This window comes from Dermacentor andersoni, chromosome 4 (genome assembly GCF_023375885.2).
Source record: "Dermacentor andersoni chromosome 4, qqDerAnde1_hic_scaffold, whole genome shotgun sequence".
NCBI lineage: Eukaryota > Metazoa > Arthropoda > Arachnida > Ixodida > Ixodidae > Dermacentor > Dermacentor andersoni.
In genome coordinates, this window is record NC_092817.1 from 2,321,073 (window position 1) to 2,346,728 (window position 25,656).

Here is a 25,656-nt window from a genome sequence, read left to right on the forward strand (position 1 = left end):
GACGAAGCCAGGTGGCAGGGCTGCTCCTGCAAAACTTCGATAGGCACGGAGCATCGGAAGGCTCGCCTGCTGCTGCTTGCAGTGAAATCTCGAATGCCGATAGCATCAGGGCAGCAGTGGTCGCTAAAGACATTGCCATGGTTGTGCTTGAGGCATCGCCATGCCTGTGAGAGGAAAATTCGCACCTAGTGGAGCCACTGGGAGAGCCTCTGAATTGGTGACGAGTGACATGCCCATGAACGGAAAGCTACCCTTGTAGCTTGCAGGAACAAGTAAGGAGAGTGGTGAGCCATAGAGTAGCCGAAAGCACTTGTGTTTGGCCCAGTGAATTCCTGGGAAAGAGTCGGGGTAGGGAGGAGGCTCGCAGACCCAGTAAAAGTTTGATGCTGGGGCCGCCGCGTGCTGATGATCGACACAGGTGAACGCAGGTGCCGTGCAATGACAAGACGCGGATGATGCGACAGTTGAAATGGTGAGAGCTGTTGTGACTCGGCGCTCGAGGTGGCATAGTGATCAAGGACGGCTGCGCCTTGTAGGAGTCGGGGATGGGGGATGGCAGCCGGAATCTGAAACCTTGTTAATGCAGAAGTGGCTGTCCAGCTGGTGTGCAGCATGTCAATGTAGAATTCCTGGACACCAGACAACCACGGGACGTCTGCCTGACCTTGTGAGGCCTTGTCATCCTCGCCTTGGTAGATTCGTCACGTTGACACTGGTCCGGCTGGGCTCAGTCACCCGATGTCAGCAATTTGTGGGAGGCAGCGCGAAGAAGTAGCCGCCATAGCCACAGTTTAGTTAGGGTGGCGAGCCATGATGCCGTGGGATCTCAGAAGCGGCTGACACCGTGGCCGCTCAGGTCAAGTGCGCTGTCGAGCTACCCACACGTGAGCAGTCTTCACCAGCTCTGGAGGCAATAGTCGCGTCACTCCAGCTATGAACCCTTGACCTGTAATGGTAGTCAAACCCACGACCTTCGGTGTTAAGGCACTGTTAATTAAGGTATAGTTAATTAAGGCACTCGGACACACAAACTTTGGTGTTAAGTCCCAGTTAATTCACATAGAGTTAGTTAAGGCACTCGAACCCGCAACCTTAGGTGTTAATTTAGGTGAAGTTAATTAAGGCACAATTAATTAAGATAGAGTTAATGCACTCGAACCTGCAACCATTGGTGGGAGTCGAACCCACAACCTTCGGTGTTAAGGCACAGTTAAGATAGAGTTAATTAAGGCACTCAAACCCACAAGCATTGGTGTTAATTAGGGCACAGTTAATTAGCAGGGTTAGAGCACTTGAACCAACAGCCTTTGGTGTTAACTTAGTTAATTAAGGAACAGTTAATCAAGACACAGTTAATTAAGATTTGAACCCACAAGCTTTGGTGTTAATTAAGGCAAGTTAATTAAGATAGAGGTAATGCACTCGGACCCACAAATTTTGGTGTTAATTAAGACAGCTAATTTACACAGAGTTAAGGTACTCGAACCCATGACCTTAGGTGTTAATTTAAATGAAGTTAATTAGGGCACATCTAATTAAGGTAGTTAATTGAGACATTCCAACCCACAACTTTTGTTTTTACGGCAAAGTTGAATTAAGGTAGAGTTAATAAGGCACTGGAATCCACGACCTTTGTCGGGAGCCATACCCTTGACCTTTGATGGGAGTGGAACTTACGACCTTGCGTTGTGGCATGTCTAAGCATCGCACAGTGATTGCAATGCTTTTGCATTCATCCACGTAGGGATAACTAAGTGCCCCCTGAATTTTATAAAACATTTTGTGTGAACTCTCTTGTCAAATTTCTTGCAATGTATAGCAGTTTTTAGGGTAGTGGAAATAAATAGTTTGCTTGTCCTGCTGAGTCACAATGTTTTCACACACGCTAAACCAATTTTTTGTTTTCAACAAGCACTGTTGGCACTATCGATGTGATTACTTATAGTGATAATCCTTCTCGTATGAAACTGCTAGATGAATATGAAATTAACTTTCACCCTGTACTCTTGGAACACATTGACATCAAAAAGGTAAAGGAAGCAGCAATGAATAGGTACTTCTTGTATATATGATAATGCAGTATACTGCAATCGACTGGACCATTTTCTCCACTTTACCTGTGCTAACATGATATCCTGCAATTATAAAAGGTTTTTACTTTTACCACGGCATTTGAATTGGTTTCTTTCATTTGTCTCATTACCCATTGTTTACGTTGCACACCGTGAGCATTATGTGCAACTGAAACAGTTTTGTGGTGCTTACAGTGATTGGCTCTTACTCCAGAATGACGGTGTCCCTTTGACAGTGTTAATAGATACTGGAGCCTAGGTGTCCATAATGAGTTGTAATCTCTATCATCGACTGAGGAAGGTTCTCAAGCCTCCTACTACTCGAGCCGTACGCGTGGCCAATGGTAGCACTTTTGAGGTCACTGGAATGTGTACTTCCCGTATCAGTATTGCCGACCGCCACATTCCTGTTCTTTGAATAAAGGGAAAACCGGACATCCACCCATTCGTAGCAATTGCTACAAAGGAAACCCATACGGGTTCCTCGAAAGAAAAGCTGAAGAAAAATTTGTCCTGGTCCGGGACTCGAACCCGTCCTTTTCATCGCCGGCTATATCGAGTTTCTGCTTCAGAGTGTAAGGTCATTCAAGATGAAGTAAACAAGATGCCTGCCAAAGGTATTTTTGAACCTTCGTGGAGCCCTTGGGCGTCGCCACCTTTCTGGGGCAGCCGCTCTACCATCTGAGCTAACCAGGCGGCTAGCAGATGGCAGAACGAAGTCGAATTTGTCGACAACACGAAGCAAAGGCAAGTGTTTGACGTAGTAGTTCTGTGGAAACCCGCAAGGTGGAGAGAAGTAATTAATAAAGAGAAAATCAGACATCCACCTGTTCGTAGCAGTTGCTACAAAGGAAACCCATACGGGTTCCTCGAAAGAAAAGCCTCGTAGTTGAAGCAAAATTCGTCCTGGTCCGAGACTCGAACCCGAGACCACCGCCTCTCCACCTTGCGGGTTTTCGCAGAACTACTACGTGAAACTCCTGTTCTTTCTGCAGTGCTGACCAATTGTCCCGATGACCTAATCCTCGGACTCGACTTTCTTACGGCGCATTCAGCTTTGATTGACTGTTCTGACGGTACCCTTTGCCTCGAACTTCCTCTACTCGCGCATATTTGTGCTGAACAACTTTAGTACGACCGCCATCGTGTTTCTAAAGCCTTGACTTTCGTCGATTTGCTATCATCTTTTCCTGTGCCCGATGGTGATTACGTCGCCACACCTGTTCCTGATGTCCTTTTAGTGGGCAGTATCACTGTGCCTCACTCCATCGTTACCATCGCCGATGCCTGGACATGCCATGCCTCCTCGTCATCAATTTTGGCCTGACAAAGGAAGTTCTGCCCCAAGGCATATCGGTTGCAACGCTGCGTGCTATAGGAGATGACCACTTCACAACGTTTTCAGTTGACATGTGTTCAGTTGACGTGTTCACCATGTCCACAGGATACTATTTGCCCTGACGCAACATTTCGTCCCATGATTGCTGCGGACCTATTTCCGGAACAAGCAGCAGCTCTGTGCTGCCTTTCAGGTTCCTACCATGGCATCTTCGACCTCAACAATCGCCAATTGGGCCAGGCTTCAATTGTTAAGCATCACATAAATACTGGTGATGCCAGTCCTTTTCATCGCCGACTATATCGAGTTTCTGCTTCAGAGTGTAAGGTCATTCAAGATGAAGTAAACAAGATGCCTGCCAAAGGTATTTTTGAACCTTTGTGGAGCCCTTGGGCGTCGCCCATGGTACTTGTTAAAAAGAAAGATGGCACATGGCGTTTCTGCGTAGATTATCGTCATCTAATCCGCATTACCAAGAAAGATGTCTACCCCTTGCCTTGCATTGACGACGCCCCCAATTGCCTCCATGGTGCCAAATACTTTTCATCAATAGACCTTCGGTCTGGTGATTAGCAAATTTCTGTGGATGAAAAGACCAAGAAAAGACAGCGTTCATCACCCCTGACGGCCTATATCGATTCAAAGTTATGCCATTTAGTCTATGCAACGCCCCAGCAACATTCGAACGTATGATAGACTCTTTACTTCAAGGGTTCAAATGGTCAACATGCCTCTGCTACCTAGACGACGTTCTCGTATTTTCATCTACATTTGAGACACATCTTGAGCGCTCATCAGCTGTTCTTTAAGTCTTCCGCGAGGCTGGGCTGCAACTAAATTCATCGAAGTGTCACTTCGGTCGTCGGCAGATTACAGTGCTGGGCCACCTCGTGGACACTTCCGGTATTCAACCAGACCCGGAGAAAATTCGTGTTGTCATGTCTTTTCCTGTCCCTCAGTCTGTCAAAGACGTCCGAAGTTTTGTAGGACTCTGCTCCTGCTTCCGACGCTTCGTTAAAGACTTCGCAGCGATTGCCCGACCACTTACTGATCTTCTTCATGCCGTTTACGTGGGGCCCCACTCAATCTGCCGCGTTTGCCCAGATCACCAACATTCACACCACGCCACCTATACTGGCCCACTTTGGCCCATCCTCTCCTACAGAGGTACGTACCGATGCCAAGGGGTCACAGTATCGGAGCCGTCTTAGCCCAGCGCCAACAGGGTCAAGATCGTGTTATCGCCTACCCTAGCCGCCTCCTCACAGCAGCGAAGCACAGCTATTCGATTACAGATCGTGAATGCCTGGCTCTCATCTGGGCGGTTTCCAAATTCCGCCCGTACTTCTATGGCAATGCACTTCTCTGTAATCACGGACCACCATGCGCTCTGCTGGCTTTCCTCAGTCAAGGATCCTACCGGCCGACTTGGTCGCTGGGCTCTGCGGCTGCAAGAATATTGCTATGCAGTAGTGTACAAGTCAGGCCGATTACATCAAGATGCAGACTGTTTATCACGCTATCCAGTGGACGAACCACCAACCGACCCTGACCCCGATGCCGACGCTTGCGTTTTCTCCGTTTCTCAGCTGCCTCACATTGCCGACGAGCAACGCCGTGATGCCGCCTTGCGCGCCATCATTGATGGCTTGGAATCTTCATCTTGTGATTCGTCCCTTCATCTGTTTGTTCTCCGGGATGGTGTATTATATCGACACAATGTACGCCCCGACGCTCCTGCCCTACTCCTCGTTGTTCCTAAGCACCTCCAGTCAGCTGTTCTCAAAGAACTTCATGATTTACCAACGGCAGGTCATCTTAGCGTCTCCTGCACCTGCGACCGAATTCGCTGACACTTCTTTTGGCCAGGCCTTGTCCGCTCCGTCCGGAAATAGTTTGCAGCATGTGAGAAATGCCAGCACTGAAAAACACCATCGACGCTCCCTGCCGGGTGTGTTCAACCGCTCAACATTCCTTTGGAGCCGTTCTTTCGCATTGGCTTGGACCTCCTTGGCCCTTTCCTTCTATCCACATCTGGCAACAAGTGGGTCGCTGAGGCGACAGATTATGCCACGCGCTATGCCATCAGCAGAGCACTTCCAACAAGCTGCGCCACAGATGTTTATTTTCATTTACGCGACGTGATTCTGCAGCATGGCGCTCCACACCAATTGCTCACTGACCGTGGCCGGACATTTCTTTCTAAAGTCATCGCCGACATCCTGCAGTCCTGCTCAATCAAGCACAAGCTGACTACGTCTTACCATCCACAGGCTAATGGTCTCATGGAGCATCTGAATTGTACCCTTACAGACATGCTTGCAAAGTATGTCTCATCTGACCATACTGATTGGGACCTTGCCCTGCCCTATTTTTGCATATAATTCTTCGCATCACGACACTGCTGGTTATTTCCCATTCTTTATGTTGTTCGGCCGAGAACCTACATTGCCACTGGACGCATCCCTCCCATCCGCCGCAGCAGAGACATGCGAGTATGCACTTGACGCCATCACCAGGGCAGCCCAAGCACGCGAAATTGCCCACGCTTGCCTCCTGACCTCGCAAGAGAAACAACGGCATTCGTACGATTGCCAATACGAGGCGTCCACTTTTTGCTTGGATCTCTGGTACTCCTGTGGTCCCCGACTCGTCACGTTAGCCTGTCAGAAAAACTCCCGTCTCGGTACACAGGCCCATATCGAGTGCTGCGTGCCGTGACTCCAGTTAAGTACGAAATCGCCCCAGTCACTACCAGTGCTGCATCTGCCCCGAATTCCACTGATGTGCATGTCGCACTCTTCAAACCATATTACTGTCCTGTTGTCACTGTTATTTAGACGCACCGAGATGGTGCATCTGCCACCGGGGATAATGATACATGCATATTGCGTGTTTCGTGTGGCCGTTGCACGCGGGCGCCCTTACGAAGATGACGAATGCTCTCTGGCTCTCGAGCTGTCGGCTGAACTGGCTAGCGCTGCATTATCCTTTGTAAATACACTTTTTAAATAGTCTCCAGTTCTTAGTCCTTCGTTTGCGTAACAATATCCTTGAAAAGAAAAAAGGAAAAGAAATTCAAGCTGCTGCACGATTGCCTGTTTCTCTAACAGCCGCCGTGTGCTTATTTTCCAGCCTTCTCCGTGCGCCTCTCTCCTGTCACCCTTCCACCGCTCCAAACACGAATGAGCTGTGCCCATAGCTCTACGCCGCGCCACCCTTCGAAACATGAATGGACTGCACCAACTCCGCTGCTTGCATGTTGCTCTCTGGCTCCTTATTCAGCACAGTTACAGCGCAATGAACAGCTCAATGACACACAATGACACGCAATGACAGCGCAATGAACAGCGCAATAACACGGCCGTCACCTGTCAGACACACAAGTTGGCGTGTACAAGCCGGGGACGTGGTCCGTGCAATCACATGGCCATCACCTGTCAGAATACGATCGGAGTCTGCGTACATTTGCCTCCTTTTGCTGTTTGTGCCCAGGACGTGCATGTGCTTCCGACCAAGTTCCCTTTTTAGGAAATGGGCAACCTACCTCCAGATTGGTGGGACCTGATGTCATTGGTCTCCTGAGACTGGATTGGTGGGACCTGATGTCATCAGTCTCCTGACACTGAACTGGGGGAAAGTGACAACAATGATCACACGAGGCATAAAAGGAGCAACTGATGGTGGGAGTGATCGGGGACTACAACTTCATCATCAACTTTTCTGTATTACTTTGCATTTTCTTGTACTTATGTAAATATAAACGTGTTTGTAAAATGTCAGGAATATCGGGCCCAGCCTCACGTTCACTCACTCCTCCACGAGGCAAACTAAGTTACACGTCTTCGAACCTCCAGCCGCAACAGGGGCAATAAATACATAACACGTATGGGAAATGGTGCAGTGCCATGGGAAATTCTGACTTGGCTGATTTTTTAAGATATGAGAGTTGAAGTCAGCGAGGTATTACTGTATTTTTGTATTTTTATGTGTTTTATATTGTTTATTTCTAAACATGTTCTAAGTTTGCTGTTCTGTTATTATAGTGCTACTAATCATGTTAACTACATTTTATTTTTCATTTTATTTACAATACTGGTACTCTCATTTGAGAGTGTGGCAGTTGGGTGATACAGTATACATGTATATCGGTACGCATCTAGGCAGAACAGTTAATAGGAAAAAATAAAAATAAAAAGAAAACAATTGCCCAAGGATGGCAATATAAAAGGAACCTGAGTATAGGAACAAAAATGCATGTTTCCACATGACAGTTATGTTGTGTCGGCAGCGGCAGGCAAGTGGGGGCCCCCGGCCAGCGAACCCGCGGCGAACGCCGACGCAGTGAAGGAGACACGGAGCTAACTGCTCCCGATGAAAACCGGAACGAAGACTCAGCCGACCCGCGGCCGTTTATTATTAAAAAGGCTTCACATGCCAGATGACACCTCCCGATTGGTACAAGCTCGTCACATGACAGAAGGGGGGTGCGCCATCTAGCTAAACAACTACAAAACATACATGTACGATGACACAGAGATCTGACAGGGGGCGACACTATACTACATCATCCCCCCCTGGAAACAAAGCAAGCATACAGTGAAACGCGCACACAAGACGCGCACTTAAGTCCAAAGGCAATTTCAGTTCGTTCCCCCCCACGTTCACACACGCGCACCAGTCGCACACAAAGCACGCACTTAAGTCCACAACAATTTCAGTCCGTCCCCGCCCAAGTTCACATACACGCACACCAGTCTTGGGCACCAAAACACAGGCAGTCACTCAAACAAAATTTGACAAGGAACACGGCACAAAACTCGCTGCACCGCAACAAGGAACACATTTTACCTGTGTGAACGAAAAAATGTGAACTGCCTCCTAAATGTCACAGCGAGGCCCCTAGCCGTGGCATTTCAAAGACGGCAAAACGCTCTACATTCAAGAAACATAATCATCGAGCCACGGAGGCCGTTTTCTGTCACGATGAGGACGCGTGCGTACCTCAGAAGAACTTTGGGGGTTGCGACGTGTATTGGTCGACTTTGAAGACCCAGTCGTCCCACTACTATTTCCCTCCCCCTGGTTGGACAATGGAATGTGGTTGTCGCTCAAAGCTGGAGAGGGTTGCCCAGGAAGCTCCTCTCGATGTCCCAACAAGTTCTGGGATGCTACCGATTCCCCCACGGAATCAGAAACGATTGCTGACTGTGTAGACTCGGAAGCGATACAGTCAGATGCACTACTTAACTGATGCCTATGAAAGGACGATGTCACGACAGATGAGTCATCAGAATGACTATCCAGGTTTGAATAAGAGTACAAAAAATCTTTATCAGTTGTGGACAATGTACTATGTTTTGAATTATGTACTACTGTGGTTAACTTGGACGCATTCCACTTCTTCCCATCACCGAGTACAAAAGAGGATGGTCCTACCTGGGCCTTAACTGTACGAGGTTTACTGTACTTAAAAAATCCTTTCTTGGCAAGTTTTACTTTGACGGTGTCTCCCACCTTGATACGAGTTGCCTGAGCACCTCTCCGTTTGTCTACATACTGTTTAGTTTGCCGCTGTTTCTGCGAGACTCTCTCGCGAACTTTACTGTTCTGAACCGCTGTGTGCTTATGCAACCTGAAGTTGCTAATATCTATCTTTGAACGGGGTTGACGACCATGAAGTAGGAAAGCTGGGGAGAGAACCGTTGTAGCATGTGGCGTAATCCTATAGGAACCCAAGAATTCTGAAATGCTTTTCGAAGCATCTCGACCTTCAAGCCTTGCTACCTGCAGGTGTTCCTTAACGACTCGGTTGAACCTTTCTATTTGACCATTTCCCTGAGGATAATAGTTGGAGAAAAAATGAGTGATTCCCTTTTCCTTTAGGTAATCTTGGAATTGTTTTGAGACAAACTGCGGAGTAACTATAGAGTCTGGCAACCCTTCACGGCTGAAAGCCCAGTCAAGAAGCTTAATGACATCATCTGTGGAGATGGAATTAGTACCAAGTACTTCTGGCCACTTTGAGTAGTAGTCAACTAGAGTGACTAGATACCTAGGGTAGGACGTGTTTAGTGGGCCAATGATGTCCATTCCCAATTTCTGCCAAGGCCCGTTTGGCCATTCGACTGGCTGCAATGGAGCTACATGAGGCTTTGCAGACTTGTCTGCCAGCTTACATACATGACAATGCTTTACATACTGTTCAACAGTGCTATCCATCTGGGGCCACCAATAGCGTTCACGAAGAAGCTGCTTAGTTTGTACTATGCCCTGATGATTTTCATGTGCAAGCTGTAGAAATGTCGGTATTAGAACACTGGGTATTATGACACGATCACCACGCATGAGTAATCCATCTACAAAGGACAATTCTTCATTTACATGAAAGTAAGCTATTAAAGCATTGTCTATATGTTTTTCTTAGAAGGCCAACCTTCTGCTAGGCATTTACTGACCTTCTGAAGTGTCTCATCTGTACTCGTTGCAAGTTGCACTGTTTCCTTGTCAACGACCGATGTGACTAAGGATACTATTTCTTCCTCCTGAACTACATTCTGCGAATCCTTTATTGGAAGTCTAGACAAGGCATCAGCTACTAGGTTTTCTGATCCTTTGCAATATTCAATCTGAAAGTTGTAATACAGGAGCCTGGCTGACCATATTGAAATGCGAAGAGGTCGACGACCTTAGTCGCCAGCGGACAGTAATGCAACTACTGCTTGATGGTCAGTTCGAAGAGTGAACCGTCTACCCCAGAGGTAAACATGCCATTTTTCACATGCAAACAGACATGCTAGCGCTTCACGCTCACCTACAGAATACTTTCGTTCAGCTACAGACCAAGTTCTAGATGCAAAAGCTACAGTTTCTAGCTTGGAACCATACGGTTGCTGTAACACAGCACCAACACCAACATCAGATGCATCAGTCGTGACTACTACAGGCAATTCAGGGTTGAAAATCCTAATGACAGGGGAACATGTAAGACGAGCTTTCAACTGATTGAAGCTACGTTGTGCATCATCAGACCAAGCAAAATTTTGCCCTTGCCTGAGCATGAGGCGAAGCGGTTCTACAAGTTCTGCATTATGATCAATGAACTTGGCATAGTAACCAGCTAATCCTAAGAAGGATTGCAATGACTTAATATCTGTAGGAGCAGGCGCATTCAGGATTGCTTTTACCTTGCTCTCTGTAGGCGAAATGCCTTCAGCTGAAATTTTATGGCCCAGAAAGGTCAGTTCTCTCACAGAGAAGACACATTTTTCATTCAGTTTTATACCACTGTTTGAAATGCAAAGCAAGACTTCTCTTAAGTTAGCATCATGCTCAAGTTTTGTCCGACCCCATACCAAAATGTCATCAAGGTAACAGACAGCATTCTTACAACTCTGCAAGATTTGTGACATCATTTTCTGAAACACTGCTGGCGCGGTTGCCAAGCCAAAACAGACACGCTTGAACCTGAATAAGCCTTCATGAGTTATGAATGTAGTGAGATCTCTACTACCTTCTTCCAGTAACAGCTGGTGGTAAGCAGATGCTAGATCCAGCTTAGAAAAATATGTGGCACCATGAAACATTTGCAATAACTCTTCTACTTACGGCAAAGGATATCCATCAATGACAATTGCCTTATTCGGTTCCCGTAGGTCTATACAGAGCCGGATGGCTCCATCCTTTTTGCGCACCACCACGAGTGGAGACACCCACTCGGTAGCCTCGACGCGCTCGATGACGTCACAGTCCTCGAGACGTCGCAGTTCATGTGTGACCTGGTCACGGAGAGCCAGGGGTAGTCGGCGCAACTTTGAAGATACTGGTTTCGCATCTTGCTGCCAATGAATTCGGTGCACAAAGTTGTTGACGAGACCCAACTCGTCACTGGAAAGGTGATCAAAACCCGGAGGCACACCTGTGGGGCTCTGTACTGAAGGAAGCGATGGTAGACATGTCAGCGACGTACCGTCGATCTGTATGCCCAAGCGTTGGATGGCGTCTAAACCCAGCAGTGATGTTCCTGTAGTCGTTACGTGGAACGTGACGGAGCATGACCTTTGGAAAAACTGGACAGTGGCTTGAAACAGGCCTTGAATGTCGATGCGTTGCTTGGAGAAATTTTTTAAGTCCACTGTTTGTGACAGTCTGTGCTGTCGACCAAAGTGCTTTCCAAAATCTTCGGCCGTCATCAATGAGACAGACGCTCCCGTATCCACCGGCAGTCGCATGGAGACGCCGTTCACTACGACTGGAACTTCCAAATCTTTTTTAGTTTCAAAAGCGCTTACCGTCAAGACAGACGCGGACGGCTGCCCTGCGGAAGTTGAAGACAGCGTCTCTGCGGAAGAGACGTGTTGAACAGTACGGGTTTTTCGGCATACTGATGCAAAATGGCCCAACGTGTGGCAGGCGTTGCACCGCCGATTCCTTGCTGGACAATTCCTGTACGTTGCAATATGCTTCGTGCTGCCACACCGATCGCATGTACCACGGTTCCCGGAGGAGCCATGTGCGAAATGTCGGCCCTCTTGGCGGCTTCCCGGAAGAAGTCGGCCATCTTCATGGCCTCCCGGACTACGTCGGCCATCTTGGCGGCTCCCCGGAAGAAGTCGGCCATCTTGGCCCGTCGACGGAACGCCAAGTTGAGATGCCTCGATTCTTCGTACATTTTCGGAGCCGAACGCGCGGTTCGCTCGATGCAAGGCTTCTAACGAGCGTCCAATTTCTTCTGCCTTGTCCAGGGACAGGGTTTCGCCATGAGCCACCAACTTTTCGCGAACGCTGACGTTCGCTACCCCATGTATAATTTGGTCTCGGACGCGCTAGTTGTAGGCTGTGCCGAAGTTGCACTTTACCGCCTTCTCCTTCAATGCGGTCACGAATTCCAGGAATCCTTCTCCCTCGAACTGCCTTCGACTGGTGAATTCGTGCCTCTCCGCCAGAACATTTGTTGACGCGGCGAACAGCCGGTCAAGCCGCTGCAAGAGTTTCTGGAACTCTGACGCTGGCGGGACCGCATCACTTGACGATGACGCTGCGCCGGTTAACTGCCTTGCTGCTTCCTGCTCCTCGTCTGCAAAGTACTTCCGTTGTCCCTCACGCCCGAGAGCGCTGACGAGCACGGACGCTCGTCGTGCGTCCATCCAGTCGCCACCGCCGGCCGCTTCGAGGTGGGCCTGAAAAATTTTTTTCCATCGATACCATGGAATTAACGGTGGCCCGGGCACTTCAAGAAAGACTGGAAGGTTCGCCGTAAAAGAAGCCATGCCCGGTAGCGTGCAGGAGACAGTGCAGGAGGCAAGCCGGAGCTCGCAGCAGGAATGGGCAAGGAAGAACAAAGGGGGTGAGAAGGCCTAGGCTCGGAAGCCTCGCGACGCCAAGTGCGTCGGCGGCGTTTGCCTGCCGTGTGGACACGGGAAGGGTCGCTTCACTTACGAAGCTCGTTGGTTTCCCGGGGCTTCGGTCGGAACCGCTGCGGGAATCCCATCCTCGTCGCCAAAAGATGTTGTGTCGGCAGCGGCAGGCAAGCGGGGGGCCCCGACGGGCGAACGCGCGGCGAACGCCGACGCAGTGAAGGAGACACGGAGCTAACTGCTCCCGGTGAAAACCGGAACGAAGACTCAGCCGACCCGCGGCCGTTTATTATTAAAAAGGCTTCACATGCCAGATGACACCTCCCGATTGGTACAAGCTCGTCACATGACAGAAGGGGGGTGCGCCATCTAGCTAAACAACTACAAAACATACATGTACGATGACACAGAGATCTGACAGGGGGCGACACTATACTACAAGTTAATTAACACGATACTAGCAGTGAACAACATCTAAGTAACCACTTATACATGAAATAGGAGCGAACTGAAAGGTAACACTTAACGCGTCAAGAAATTTTAAAGCTGTGTGAAGAGATTCGCTTAAAACATATACACTTTGAGAGTGAGAAGAAAGAAAAATGGGACGTTGAAAGCAACACAATGCAAAATTTGTGACGATGATTCATGCGATGATAAATGATTTTATTTACGCACTGCAGCTTCTACTTATGAGGTAAATCTGGACAGTGATTCGATGGCGGCTATACAAGGAACAAGTCGGTTCCATTCAGCTACTGTAAGGTGGAAGAATGAATACTTAAACATGTCGTTGTTGCATGTGTATTCTGTTAAAGTGTACGCATGTTTATTACTTGTTTTTTGAGCCTCAGAAGATGAAATGTACCTGGACACATCTATATTATAGTTATTTTTTAGAAGCTGAAACAAGAACTTCAGGCGGGCATGTTTTGCTCTGGTCGATAGCGTTTGCAACCAGACTGTGTTAAAAGATTGATCTACTTGTTTACTATGCACAGGAGGTGTCAGTTCTGTCTATGACTTTGAGACCTCCTCCTGTGTCTAACAATCTGTAATAAAAACATGTGAGAACATCATAAATTTGGTTCTGATTTTGACATATAAAGAATGAAATAAACGACACAGGACCTGAATATTTGATGTAGTTGTCAAGAGACAAGCCTTGGAAAGTTGCCAAATTAATCTTTTATTGTCCTTAGAAGAAGGCACGTGAAGGTACTGTAAGGTATATTTACTTGTCTAGAAGCCACCAACTCCTGTATTCTTTTGCGTAAGGTTGTCTTTTTGGTGTTGTTCTCATTTGCCCAGAGTGCCTGCAGGTTGTATACCCCATGCACTGGCATGTCTTCCCTTTTTTTTTTTGTAAAATTGCCCCCTTTTGTGTGGTTGATTGTGCATTACTTGGAGGTTGAATGAAGAGAACTGTCTATCCACAAAGACACGTCTTATGTTTGCACAATGCAGAGAGTGGAAATGGAAGCAGTTGCTTGAAGATTGCCACATTGAAGGGACTCTGAGAGCACAGGTTATTTGAGCTGTATTAGTAAATGACAAAAAAACCACTGTTCCCACGAGAAGAGGCTTCAGAAGCCAGAAAAGATGCACAATTGAAAGACGTGTGCAGACACCACCTTGCAAATACCTGCATTGGGACGTATTGCATTTGATGGTGTCTGCTCAGTCCTTGTTAATTTTTCATCATTAAAGATTGGAAACGAGCCAAACGTTGAACTTGGCAGTTTCCCAGAATATCTAATAAGCCATTACAGCCCTAATTTGAAGAAGCATTTAAAAGTCCATGACATCATACTGATCTGCTTGTGTTCTAGGGACAAGAAGTTCATTATATAGAGAATTTCACTATATGGAGAATTTCCTTTTACCGAGGTTTAAGACTACTCAAATTTGTTAAACTAAGATATGTACCATAAGGCCTCATGGCATGGTTAAAAGGAATTTTGGGTGGCAAAGTGAAAAGTACCACCAAGTAATGACTGTGGATGTTTCTTTCATTTGTTTTTGTTTTGACGAAGTGTAGTTTGGGGAAGGCAATGAAAAAGTGATGAGGTGCTTATCTAGTGAGCAATGGACTGTGCAGGTGCTGTGAGCTTGGTGCAGCCCCTTGACCGGGAGCAGCAGGACGAACATAACTTCACAGTGGAAGTGTGGGACCACGGGCAGCCCCGGCTTCCTGCACAGCGGCCAGCTACCGTCAGCATTCATGTGACGGATGTCAACGACAGCCCTCCCCGCTTTGAGCACGAGCTGTACAATACCACACTCCTGCTGCCCACATACACTGGCGTTCGTGTTGTGCAAGTGGCTGCCCATGACGCAGACTTGGAAGGGCCCAGCCTTCGCTACGCTTTGGTGGCTGGGGACCATGAGGGTCACTTTGAGGTAACATGTTGTATTCTCACTCAGTATGGTTGCACTCTTATGTATTACTGTCTTGCTTTCTTAGACACAGCCAAGACTCATTATGACTAGACTTGGGTTTGATATTTTTAAGTGGTACATAGGTAAGACCACTTCAATGAAACGGCAGTCTCAAGATAGCTTGGTTTTGTATTTGGGTAATACAAAAAAAGTAGGGGTGTGCAAATACTGAATGAGAAATCTTGAATCAAATATCGAATGGAATCAGGAAAAAGGAAAGCCAAATATCCAATTGATTATCTAATGTCAGAAAATTTATCACAAGTTTCATGCTTACAAATTTTGGGCAAGCGAGTGTGGCAAGCTATCATTAACTTAAATACAAAGAAAACAAAATATAGGGTACGGTCTACTCTTATGGGGAATTTATATTAGTGTGCCAGCGCTGGTTGCAGCTCAGTCCTAGTATATGAAGTTCCGGAAAAAAAATTTTATCAATAGAATGTCTGCTGAAAAGAATCAAGTCCTTTTTCCCCTCTGAGGCTAAAGAATCCATGCCTGAATATGAATGAGATTCTCACTTTAATAGTGGACTTCTGTTTTACTGCAATCTTGTAGTGTGTAGAAAGGTTTGCTTTTTCTTTTTACTCCAAAATACAGAAGGGCTTTGCTACCTTTACGGCAGGTGGGTTATTGTAAAGCCAGCATGCACGTCAGTAAGCGCAGACGCACATCACGTGACATCACCACTTTTCATGTGGGCATGGTTGGTGCTCTGTGGCTTGACCGTGGTCAGTACCGATGGTCAAGAGCAAGTGCCTTTCTATTGTCAAGTTCAGCAGGATTTGCCACCTGTCAAACATTATTGCCGTACTTACTTGTGTAATGAACTTACCCCCAGATTAGCCGAAAAAAATCAGAACTTTTGTTCCTCACGTAATGAATGCACCCCCAACTTTGCTACTGTGCAGTCCCATGATCGAACTGCTGTGCTGCAGTTTTTCAGAGAGGCTAAAATCTGACTCTCACACACGTGTTTAAAGCAAGTTCACTTAATGCTTAACGCATCCTTTCCGCCAGTGCTGGCGAAAAGGCCCCTCACAGATTCATGAGAGAGAAAAACGCAACTGGCTCTCTTCAACATAGACAATTTACGTACCTTACACGCGTGCGCGGCCAGGCATAGCACACGGGAGAGTCTAACTGAAGAAGCGGCGGCTGTCAATTATCAGCATAGTCGTCATGGTCAGGTGTAGTGTTGAATTAGCTTATCTATGGCTCGCTTTCCTGCCTGCCTTTGGTTTCGATGTGTGTGATGGGCCTTAAGTTGAAATATACGCCTGCTGTGGGGCAGAAAGTTAAACAGCTGACAAAACAGAAATGCTGATCAGACACCAATAAACTTTGATATGCCAATGAGCAGGACAGTCGAGGAAAGAGACGCACACAGCATGCTTGTCAAAATAGGTGTGCGCTTCAACATGATGCTTGCGATAACGGCAGATGGTCAGAAGCAGCTGTGAGGATGAGCTAGGGTGCGATCGGAGATCGCCGTTCTGAGCGCGTGTTCAGTTCTGCCGTGCATGATTGGCCTAGGCTGCGCCAACTTCGCACAGCTGACACGTTGGTTCTTTATTCTGTTGTGCAACCACGATGTGGATGAAGTGGCCAGCGACCTGAACGGCAGGTCTGGTGGTTCCGATGTGGAGGGAAGTTATGGCTTGCAAATAGTATACAGTAAAACCTTGTTAAACTGTACCCGCTTAAACAGTAGTTTCATTTAAAAAGTAGTGAAGTCAAATCCACAAACTTAGCGGCCATGTAACATCATGTGTTTTGTATCCGCATAAACCGTACCAGCTTATTGCGTACATATCGGTTTACACGTTGTGTTTCCACTTTTCGTTGTGCAAACACGGTGGTGCGTCGTCTTCATCGGGTGGCCCGGCAGAACAACAGGCCTCAGAGTTCGGAACGGCCTCCAAGCGCCCTGCGCCTTTGCGTGTGAAGCCACATCAACATCAACATAATTTTGGCGCCGTGCCAGAGAATGTTCTTTATTTTGTGAGAGAGCATTGTGGCATTGTGCAACCAAGGACTCGCGTCATGCCGAAGCTCTAATAAAAAAGACGCCGGGTGCTCAGCATAGAAGAAAAGGTAGACATCGTTCGTGCTATCGAACGTGACACGAAGAAGTCGGCGCTGGGACGCGACAGGGATCTGCTGTTGACTATGGTGTGTGGCATTTGGAATGTGAAAAAGTTGCTTGGCGGCGCTGCTGCGACCGCGAAGAGATGTCGGCTACAAGGTTTGACTTTTCGACATCGTTGCCTCTATTGTTGCTGAAGTGTCGACTAGCGACAGTGATGGGGACAGCATGGGCAATTCAGGTCCGACAGGGGTAGAAGCTGCGTGTTACGTCAGCCTCATGAATGCAATCATCGTGATGAGAACAGCGCCGCTCAATGAAAAAGGCGCCCCGTGACTTCTGCAGCGCTACCGCGTGCATGCATGGAGAATATGTAATGTCAATGAGGAATCTGCCATGTGAGTGTTTGCCGAGAAGAGAGGGCTAGCTGGAAAGCTGGCTCGCAGCTTCAGTAAGTTTGAGGCCACTGTCGTCACTGCTAGGCCGCCTCGGCATCAAACGAAAATCACACTTTTCTCGCGCAAAGTGAGTAAATACTGCATGTTTTTTTCCCCTTTCATTGCACTCTCTGTGAGTTCGGTTTTTGACAGGTAAGTGGGCAATCTCGTGGTATTTCGGTTAAGCAGTACTACCGTTTTGTACACACTTTTTTTGAGCTCCGGCCGACTACGGTTTAACAAGGTTTCACTGTACATGTATTTTTACTGCAAAGATAAGTTATGCCTGTTCCAAATCATTACCATCCTACTTTTCAATTTTTGCTGTTTCGAAAATGTTTCCATCAAATTTACTCCGCATAATTGAACGCACCTCCAACTTAGCTTCAGTATATTGGGAAAAAAAGAGCGTTCATTACACGAGTATATACGGTTTATCAGGAGGGTTATGGCAAGTTCCTCCCTCTACCCTTCACGTCCATTCGCCGTGCACACAAGCATATGCAGCTGAGTGGTCAGTGCACTTGTCACATGACACTATCATGCCCTCCGTGCAAATCTCAAGCTGCCTAATCTTGTGACGGGTTGCTTGAAGCTACAAAAAGAGACTGATTTGTGTTTATGAATGGCATCGGGAATGAGAGGCCATCGTATAATGATAATTAGACTACTAAGCTTGATGACAACGATGAAATGATCACAACGGCAATGGTATCACCACAAATGCGTGACTATGGCTGGGACATCGACGCAATGACGACAATGGCATTGCAATGGTATGTAGACAATGGGATGACGACGATGGTGTGACGATGAATGTATGGCAAGCAACAATGTTGGTATGATGGGAATGGAGATGTTGAAGCTTGGAGTGGCAATGATGGAATGACCACCAGCTGCATCACTACGAAAATATGACGAAGAATGCATGATGACTGTATGACAACAATGATGTGACAATGACAGCATGACAAGAGTTGCATGACAATGCTGGAATTATGACAATGCAACGACCATGGCAGCATCATGACTACGTGCACGTACTTGTGGCCCAAGCTATTTGACAACTTGGGCACTAGGTTGGCATAAGAGGCGTGACGCCATTGGCATGATGAGTCTGTTCACAAAATCGGGAATTATGAAGATGCGACAACCACAAAGGCGTCACAACCTAGAGCACATACCTAGTGGCTCAAGCCTAGTAGACAGCTTGGGGCACTGAGTTCGTGTAAGAAGATATATAGAGACCGAGATTAGGTTCACTACAACAACGTGCGAGTCAGCGAGCGAACGGCCTAAGAACCGTTCGGACCAATGGCAGGAGCCAAAGAAACTTTTTCTTTATTCTTCTGACCTTGCAGCATGAGGCACGAGAAGGAGCGCACCATATATAAAAAGCGGCCAAGGAGGATGACGATGGCTACTAGAGGGCTCCCCCCTTTTAGGAGAAGAGCAGTGGTGCAGCACACGTTTTATAGGTAGCAATTTGGCTAGCAGGCATTAGCGTATGAAAGGTGCAGTGCTGGGCAGTATTGAAGATACATGTATCTTAGATACTATCTTAGATGCTTTTTGGGTACCTTGTATCTGTATCATGATACGTCTCTGAAGGCGTGTATCAGTATCTGTATTTCTGTTACATGAAAGAATGTATTGTGTATCAAGTTACTGCTATCACAACACCCTGCGAAACTATAAATGTTGGCTGAACTTTACGCCTCATGATGATACTGCTGCTACTAAGCCACCTGAATAAAAGTAAAGGCAGCAACATTCTTTTATCTTTCTGCCAGAGCCCTCCAGTGAAGGCAGGCAATGAGCTCGGCATGACCCTATTGATGGAGCAGAGCACTGTCTCTGCAAAAACAAGCACGAACGTCTGCGCGTAGCCAACCTTCTCTTTATGTTTTGCTTTTAGTTGGGTTGGTGCCATGACACTTGCTCCTAGCCACTGTACTGCGCTGCATACATCAATGCATGCGGCATCAGTATGTAGCTAACGAATGCTTTACACCGTCAGATAAGTAGAATATGAAAGGTCATTGAAGCTTTATGTGCTCTCTGTATACACAATTTGTCTAAAAAAATGTCACTACCAGTGTTGTTGCTGCTGTATACCTTTCCAGTGATACGGTATTGCATATATGGTAACACATTTACAGACAAGGTATTGCAGTAATTGTGTCATCGGGCTGAGGCTTATTGACATTCTTGTAATTAGATGGCAATCCGCTAGCTGGTCAGCAAGCAGAGCAGCGAATCCCGTCAGTTACAAAAGCAACAAGCAAGAACCTACGACAGCGCAGCATATAAAGAGCTTTCACGTTAAGCAGCTAAAGCAGCCCCAATAATTTATTTCGGAATGAAAATATTGTTGCAGGAAGAAAGCAGGCCCATGAGTGTAAAATAATGTATATTTACAAATGGTGTATATGGCGTTCAGGCAATGGCACTTAATGGAGGGACATTGGGCTTGAGCCTGGCGACGTGAACAACATCGCTGGTTACGTTGGGAGTCACTGAAGGCTGATCGACTGGGGTGATCTTGTATGTCACGTCGGACAGCTGGCGTAAGATCTGGTACGGACCAGAATAACGGGAAAGTAGTTTTTCCGACAAGCCGACGCGACGTGAAGGTGTCTAGAGAAGGACAAAGGAACCAGGTGAAAAATGGTGGTCTCGGTGCCGAAGATCGTAGCGTCGCTTTTGAGAAGCTTGCGAGACTGTGAGTCAATAGCATCACGAGCATAATTAGTGCTGGGTGATTGTATTGCGGAAGGTAGCAACGTGTCAAAGGGCAAGGTGGGGTTGCGGCCATACAAAAGGTAAAATGGCGAAAATCTGGCAGTGTCTTGACGGGACGAGTTGTATGCGAAAGTGATGTATGGTAAAGCGACGTCCCAGTCGCGGTGATCGTCGGAAACGTACATGGCGAGCATTTCAGTTAGCGTGCGGTTGAGTCGCTCGGTGAGGCCGTTCGTTTGAGGGTGGTACACCGTAGCAATCTGGTGTCCTGTAGAACAGGAGCGGAGCAGATCATCGACGACCTTCGATAGAAAGTAGCGGCCGCGATCCGTCAGCAACTGGCGAGGGGCGCCGTGGTACAGGATGACGTCGTATAGTAAGAAGTCGGCGACATCTGTAGCGCAGCTGGTTGGCAGCACTCGTGCGATGGCATATCTTGTGGCATAATCGGTTGCTACAGCAATCCATTTGTTTCCTTTGATGGAAATTAGAAAGGCCAAGGAGGTCGAGGCCTCCTTGGCCTCGACCTGAAGGATTCTGTAGGTATATCAATTGGTTGAAGCAAACCAGCGGGAGGCATAGCAGGTGTCTTCCGGCGCTGACACAGGTTGCAAGAAGCGACATAACGGCGCACACAGCGATAAATGCCGGGCCAGAAGAAGCGGCGCCGCAGGTGGTCGTAAGTACGAGTGATGCCCAGATGTCCAGCAGTAGGAGCGTCGTGAAGTTGCTGGAGCACGGCGAGTCGAAGGTGCTTGGGAACGACTAGGAGGAACTCCGGGCTGTGAGGACGAACGCTGCGACGGTATAAAGTTCCATCGCGCAAGGTGAACATCCGAAGGGACAGATCATTGGACGAGGAGCTTAGGCATTCCATAAGTGTTCAAAGAACAGGATCTTTGCGCTGCTCGTCGCCAATATGGAGGAAGCCGGAGAGGGATAGAACACTGATGTCCGAGTCTGCATCAGTATCGTCCGGTTGATCCACAGGATTGCGGGACAGGCAGTCAGCGTCTTTATGCAGGCGCCCTGACTTATACATAATAGAAAATGTATATTCTTGTAGACGCAATGCCCAACGTGCAAGTCGTCCAGTTGGCTCCTTCAAAGAGGACAGCCAGCAGAGGGCATGATGATTGGTTACGATGCAGAAGCTTCGACTGAAAAGGTACGGTCGAAATTTCGCGACCGCCCATACGAGTGCGAGACATTCTCTCTCAGTAATGGAGTAATTTCGCTCGGGCGTAGAAAGAAGGCGGCTAGCGTAAGCGATGACACGGTCTTGGCCCTGTTGACGCTGAGCAAAGGCAGCGCCGATGCCATGACCACTTGCGTCAGTTCGTACTTCAGTGGGCGCAGAAAGGTCAAAGTGTGACAGAATCAGGGAAGTTGTAAGCCAATCAATCAGGGTAGAGAAGGCTTTCTCCTGCAGTGGTCCCCAAGAGAAAGAGACGTCTTTCTTAAGAAGGTCAGTGAGAGGGTGAGCGATGTCGGCAAAATTTTTCACAAATCGCCGGAAATTAAAGCATAAGCCCAGAAAACTACGGACATCACTTGTTGAACAAGGTACAGGAAAATTTTGCACGGCGTGAACTTTCTGTGGATCAGGTTGGATTCCGGCGGCGTTTACGAGATGGCCGAGCATGTTAATTTCACGGCGACCGAAATGGCACTTGGAGGAGCTTAGATGAAGGCCAGCCCTGCGAAACACGGAGTGTATGGTTGTGAGGCGTCGCAGGTGGCTCTCGAAGTTCGGCGAAAACACAATCACATCGTCGAGGTAACAGAGGCATGTAGCCGCGCAAGAGAGAGTCCATCATGCGCTCGAATGTAGCTGGCGCATTGCATAATCCAAAGGGCATGACTTTAAATTGGTACAGACCGTCCGGTGTGACGAAGGCGGTTTTCTCGCGGTCCATCTCATCAACGCTAATCAGCCAATAGCCGGAGCGAAGGTCAATTGATGCAAAGTATTGGGATCCGTGAAGGCAGTCAAGAGCGTCGTCGATGCGAGGCAGGGGATAAACATCCTTCTTTGTTATGCTGTTGAGGTGACGGTAGCACCACGAGTTGTCTTTTTTCTTTACTAAGACAACCGGTGATGCCCACGGGCTACTGGAAGGTTCAATGATGTCCTTGTCCATCATCCTGTCTACCTCTTTCTGTATGATGGTCCTTTCTGTTGCGGAGACACGATATGGCCGCCTATGAATGGGGCTGGCGTCACCGGTGTTGATGCGATTCATGACAACAGATGTCTGGCCAAGTGGACGGTCGTCCAAATCAAAGATGTCCCAGTAAGATGACAGGAGGTGATGAAGAGCTGTTTGCTCGGAAAGAAGCTCAGGGGCGGTCATCTTAGAAACATCGTCCGCAGGCGTCAAGTACGAAGGAGTGGGTTACAAAGGTCCGTTGGTACTGAGGAAGAACTCAGAGGTCAAAGAATAAATCTCAAATTCTTCCAAAGGAGTGACATGCGCTATGGCGATACCGTGTGGCAACACATGCAATGAAAATCCAAAATTGAGGATTGGCACGCAAGTGTAGTTTTTGCGGATCCGGATTAAGGTGCTTGGCAGGGCAATATTGCGCGACAAAACCACGTCAGTAAGCGGCGACACGACATGCTCGCCATCAGGTACGGGAGGACAGGGCGTCAGGAGGACATTTGTAGCCCCCTGTGGAGACAGCCTTGCAAACTCAGCAGAACATAAGCCGTGTGAAGCACAAGTGGTTGCGTCGGCAGGAAGCGGCAGATCCAGCTGTACAACACCTGCGGAGCTGTCAATTTGGGCAGAGTGTTTCGAAAGGAAGTCGAGGCCGAGAATTAGGTCGTGTGGACAGTGTTCAAGGACGATAAATAGAACAATGGTATAATGGCCCCAATGGTCACACGTGCTGTGCATATTCCAAGGACAGGTGAAGTACTTCCATCGGCGACTCGCACAGTGCACGGTACGGTGGGTGTCAGAACCTTTTTGAGCCTTCGGCAGAGAGCAGCGCTCATAACTGAAAGCTGTGCTCCTGTATCTTCGAGAGATCTAACAGGAACACCATCAACTTCAATGTCCAGTAGGTTTCCACATGTAGGTAGGGCCAACAGAGGATTTGTGGGCCGGGTCGGAGTTGCAGCTTCACCTCTGGGAGCTGCACCGCCTAGTTTCTCGAAGCGAAGCGACGGGTTGCAGAAGGGGACGAAGAGCGGTGAACGAGAGGCGAACGGGACCTACGACCTTGCGGAGATGGGGAGCGGCTGGATCTTGGTGGAGCACTGTCGGCGTTGATGTTCCTAGTCAGCGTATAGGGCGAGAAAGTACGATTGTCTGGTACTTGGCGGTAGTGACTCGGAGACGACCACTGAGGAGGCGACGACCAGTGAACAGATGGGTTTATCATCCGCTGTGCGCCAGTCAGCTGGGTTGCGACGGAGTGGCGGAAAGCTTTGTGTCTGGGAGCGAGCGGCTGGAGAAATCTGGTAGGTGTTTGTATGGCGGACCGAGCAGGAAGAGGGAATGCCCAAACTTGCTATTTCCTCCCTAACGATCGCTTGTATAAGGGAGATAGCGGGTACGCTTTCCCGACAGTCTGAACGAACTGGAGCTGGGGCCATGGCCTCAAGCTCACGGCAAACGATGCGTGTTATTTCTTCCGGTCCTGTGGGCTGAACGAAAAGTGGTGGGTCTTCGCAAGATGTCGCGGCGGTATTGAGCAATCACTCGAAAGTTTGAGCGACGCGGCAGCCGTTCGCTTGTTCGAAGTGCCGGCATTCCTTTATAATTGCATCCACAGTGGCACAATCCTTACACATCAGGAGATTGAAGGCATCGTCTGCAATACCTTTCAGTATATGACCAATCTTGTCTGCCTCGGTCATGTTGCCATCAGCCTTGCAACACAGGGCCAGCACATCCTGTATGTACACGACATAGGATTCTGTGGATGTCTGAGCGCGGCACGCAAGTTCTTTCCTTTTTGCTGCCAGCTGACGACCGACAGGTCTGCCAAACAGGTCTCGCATTTTTTCTTTGCAGACATCCCAGCTCGTTAGGTCAGCTTCATGTGTGTCGTATGATTGCTTCGCAGTTCCCCTCAGATAAAATATCACGTTTTCTAGCATCATTGTTGGATCCCACCTGTTGTTGTCGCACACTCGCTCGTACATCATAAGCCAGTCCTCGACGTCGGTGTTGTCCATGCCACAAAATGTCCCCGGGTCCCGTGGATGAGTGAGGATGACCGTTGGCACGGGCTGCTGAGGCGTCGCTTGTGTCGGTTGATTTGCCATTGTGGCGGCAGGTAGACGACGTCCGCTGCGAAGTTCCGTGATTGTACCCTGCACCTTCCACCAAAATGTTGCAGGAAGAAAGCAGGCCCACAAGCGTAAAATAATGTATATTTACAAATGGCATATATGGCGTTCAGGCAACTGCCAGACTTCATCTTCCTTTAGTCCGATTCAACTTCTTCCTTCACTTCACCGTAACAATATTTGAGCCAGAAAGACAAATTTTGAGATACTAACAGACTAAAAGACATTTCATTCAGATTAAATATGGTTGGTTGGAGTTAAGAAATCTCCAAGCAAGCATTTTTGTGCATTTGCTGCTGTATTATGTAAATATATAATAAGAAATTCGTGAAGTATCTTAAGATACAAATGAAATGTATTGTCTCAGATACAATAATTGCAGTTGTACCTTGTAACCGTGACCTAGGCATGTGGAGAAATGGTTAGATACAACCAAACATAGATAGATACAAACAGATGTATATATAGATGCATACATACATATGTATATACATACTTATATGCTTATGTATGCACGCACACAGACGGACGGGCGGATGGACAGACAGACAGAGCCCGTGGAAAGGGTGTAAGTTAAATCTCCTAAGAATGCTAACACTTTAAAAACAGAATAGCAAGCTGAGAAAAAAAGAAGACAAATTTCATCTTAGTGCAATATGCATTGAATAATGAATGCAATCTTTAAAGAAATATGAAGTATTATAGTGTTGTTTTTCATTATTTGCATACACAGCTTACGATTTGTACCAGAGCAATATGTTACTAGTATAAAAGCATATTTTTCTGCTCCAAACTGCAATTTTTCTTGTTCCGAAAGGCCAAGTGCTGCTTTCATCACTTATGATGACAATGGCAATGACGCTTGCT

General features: G+C 47.6%; 1 protein-coding gene across 2 annotated transcripts in view; it reads left to right on the plus strand.

Annotated features, from left to right (window-relative positions):
- LOC126535883 (fat-like cadherin-related tumor suppressor homolog) overlaps positions 1–25,656 on the plus strand; it is a 517,574-nt gene that overhangs the window by 141,366 nt on the left and 350,552 nt on the right. For both annotated transcript variants that reach the window (XM_055073317.2, XM_050182731.3), the window contains exon 12: positions 14,869–15,170. In XM_055073317.2, the coding sequence (XP_054929292.1) occupies positions 14,869–15,170 (302 nt within the window). The remainder of the gene's footprint in view (positions 1–14,868; positions 15,171–25,656) is intronic.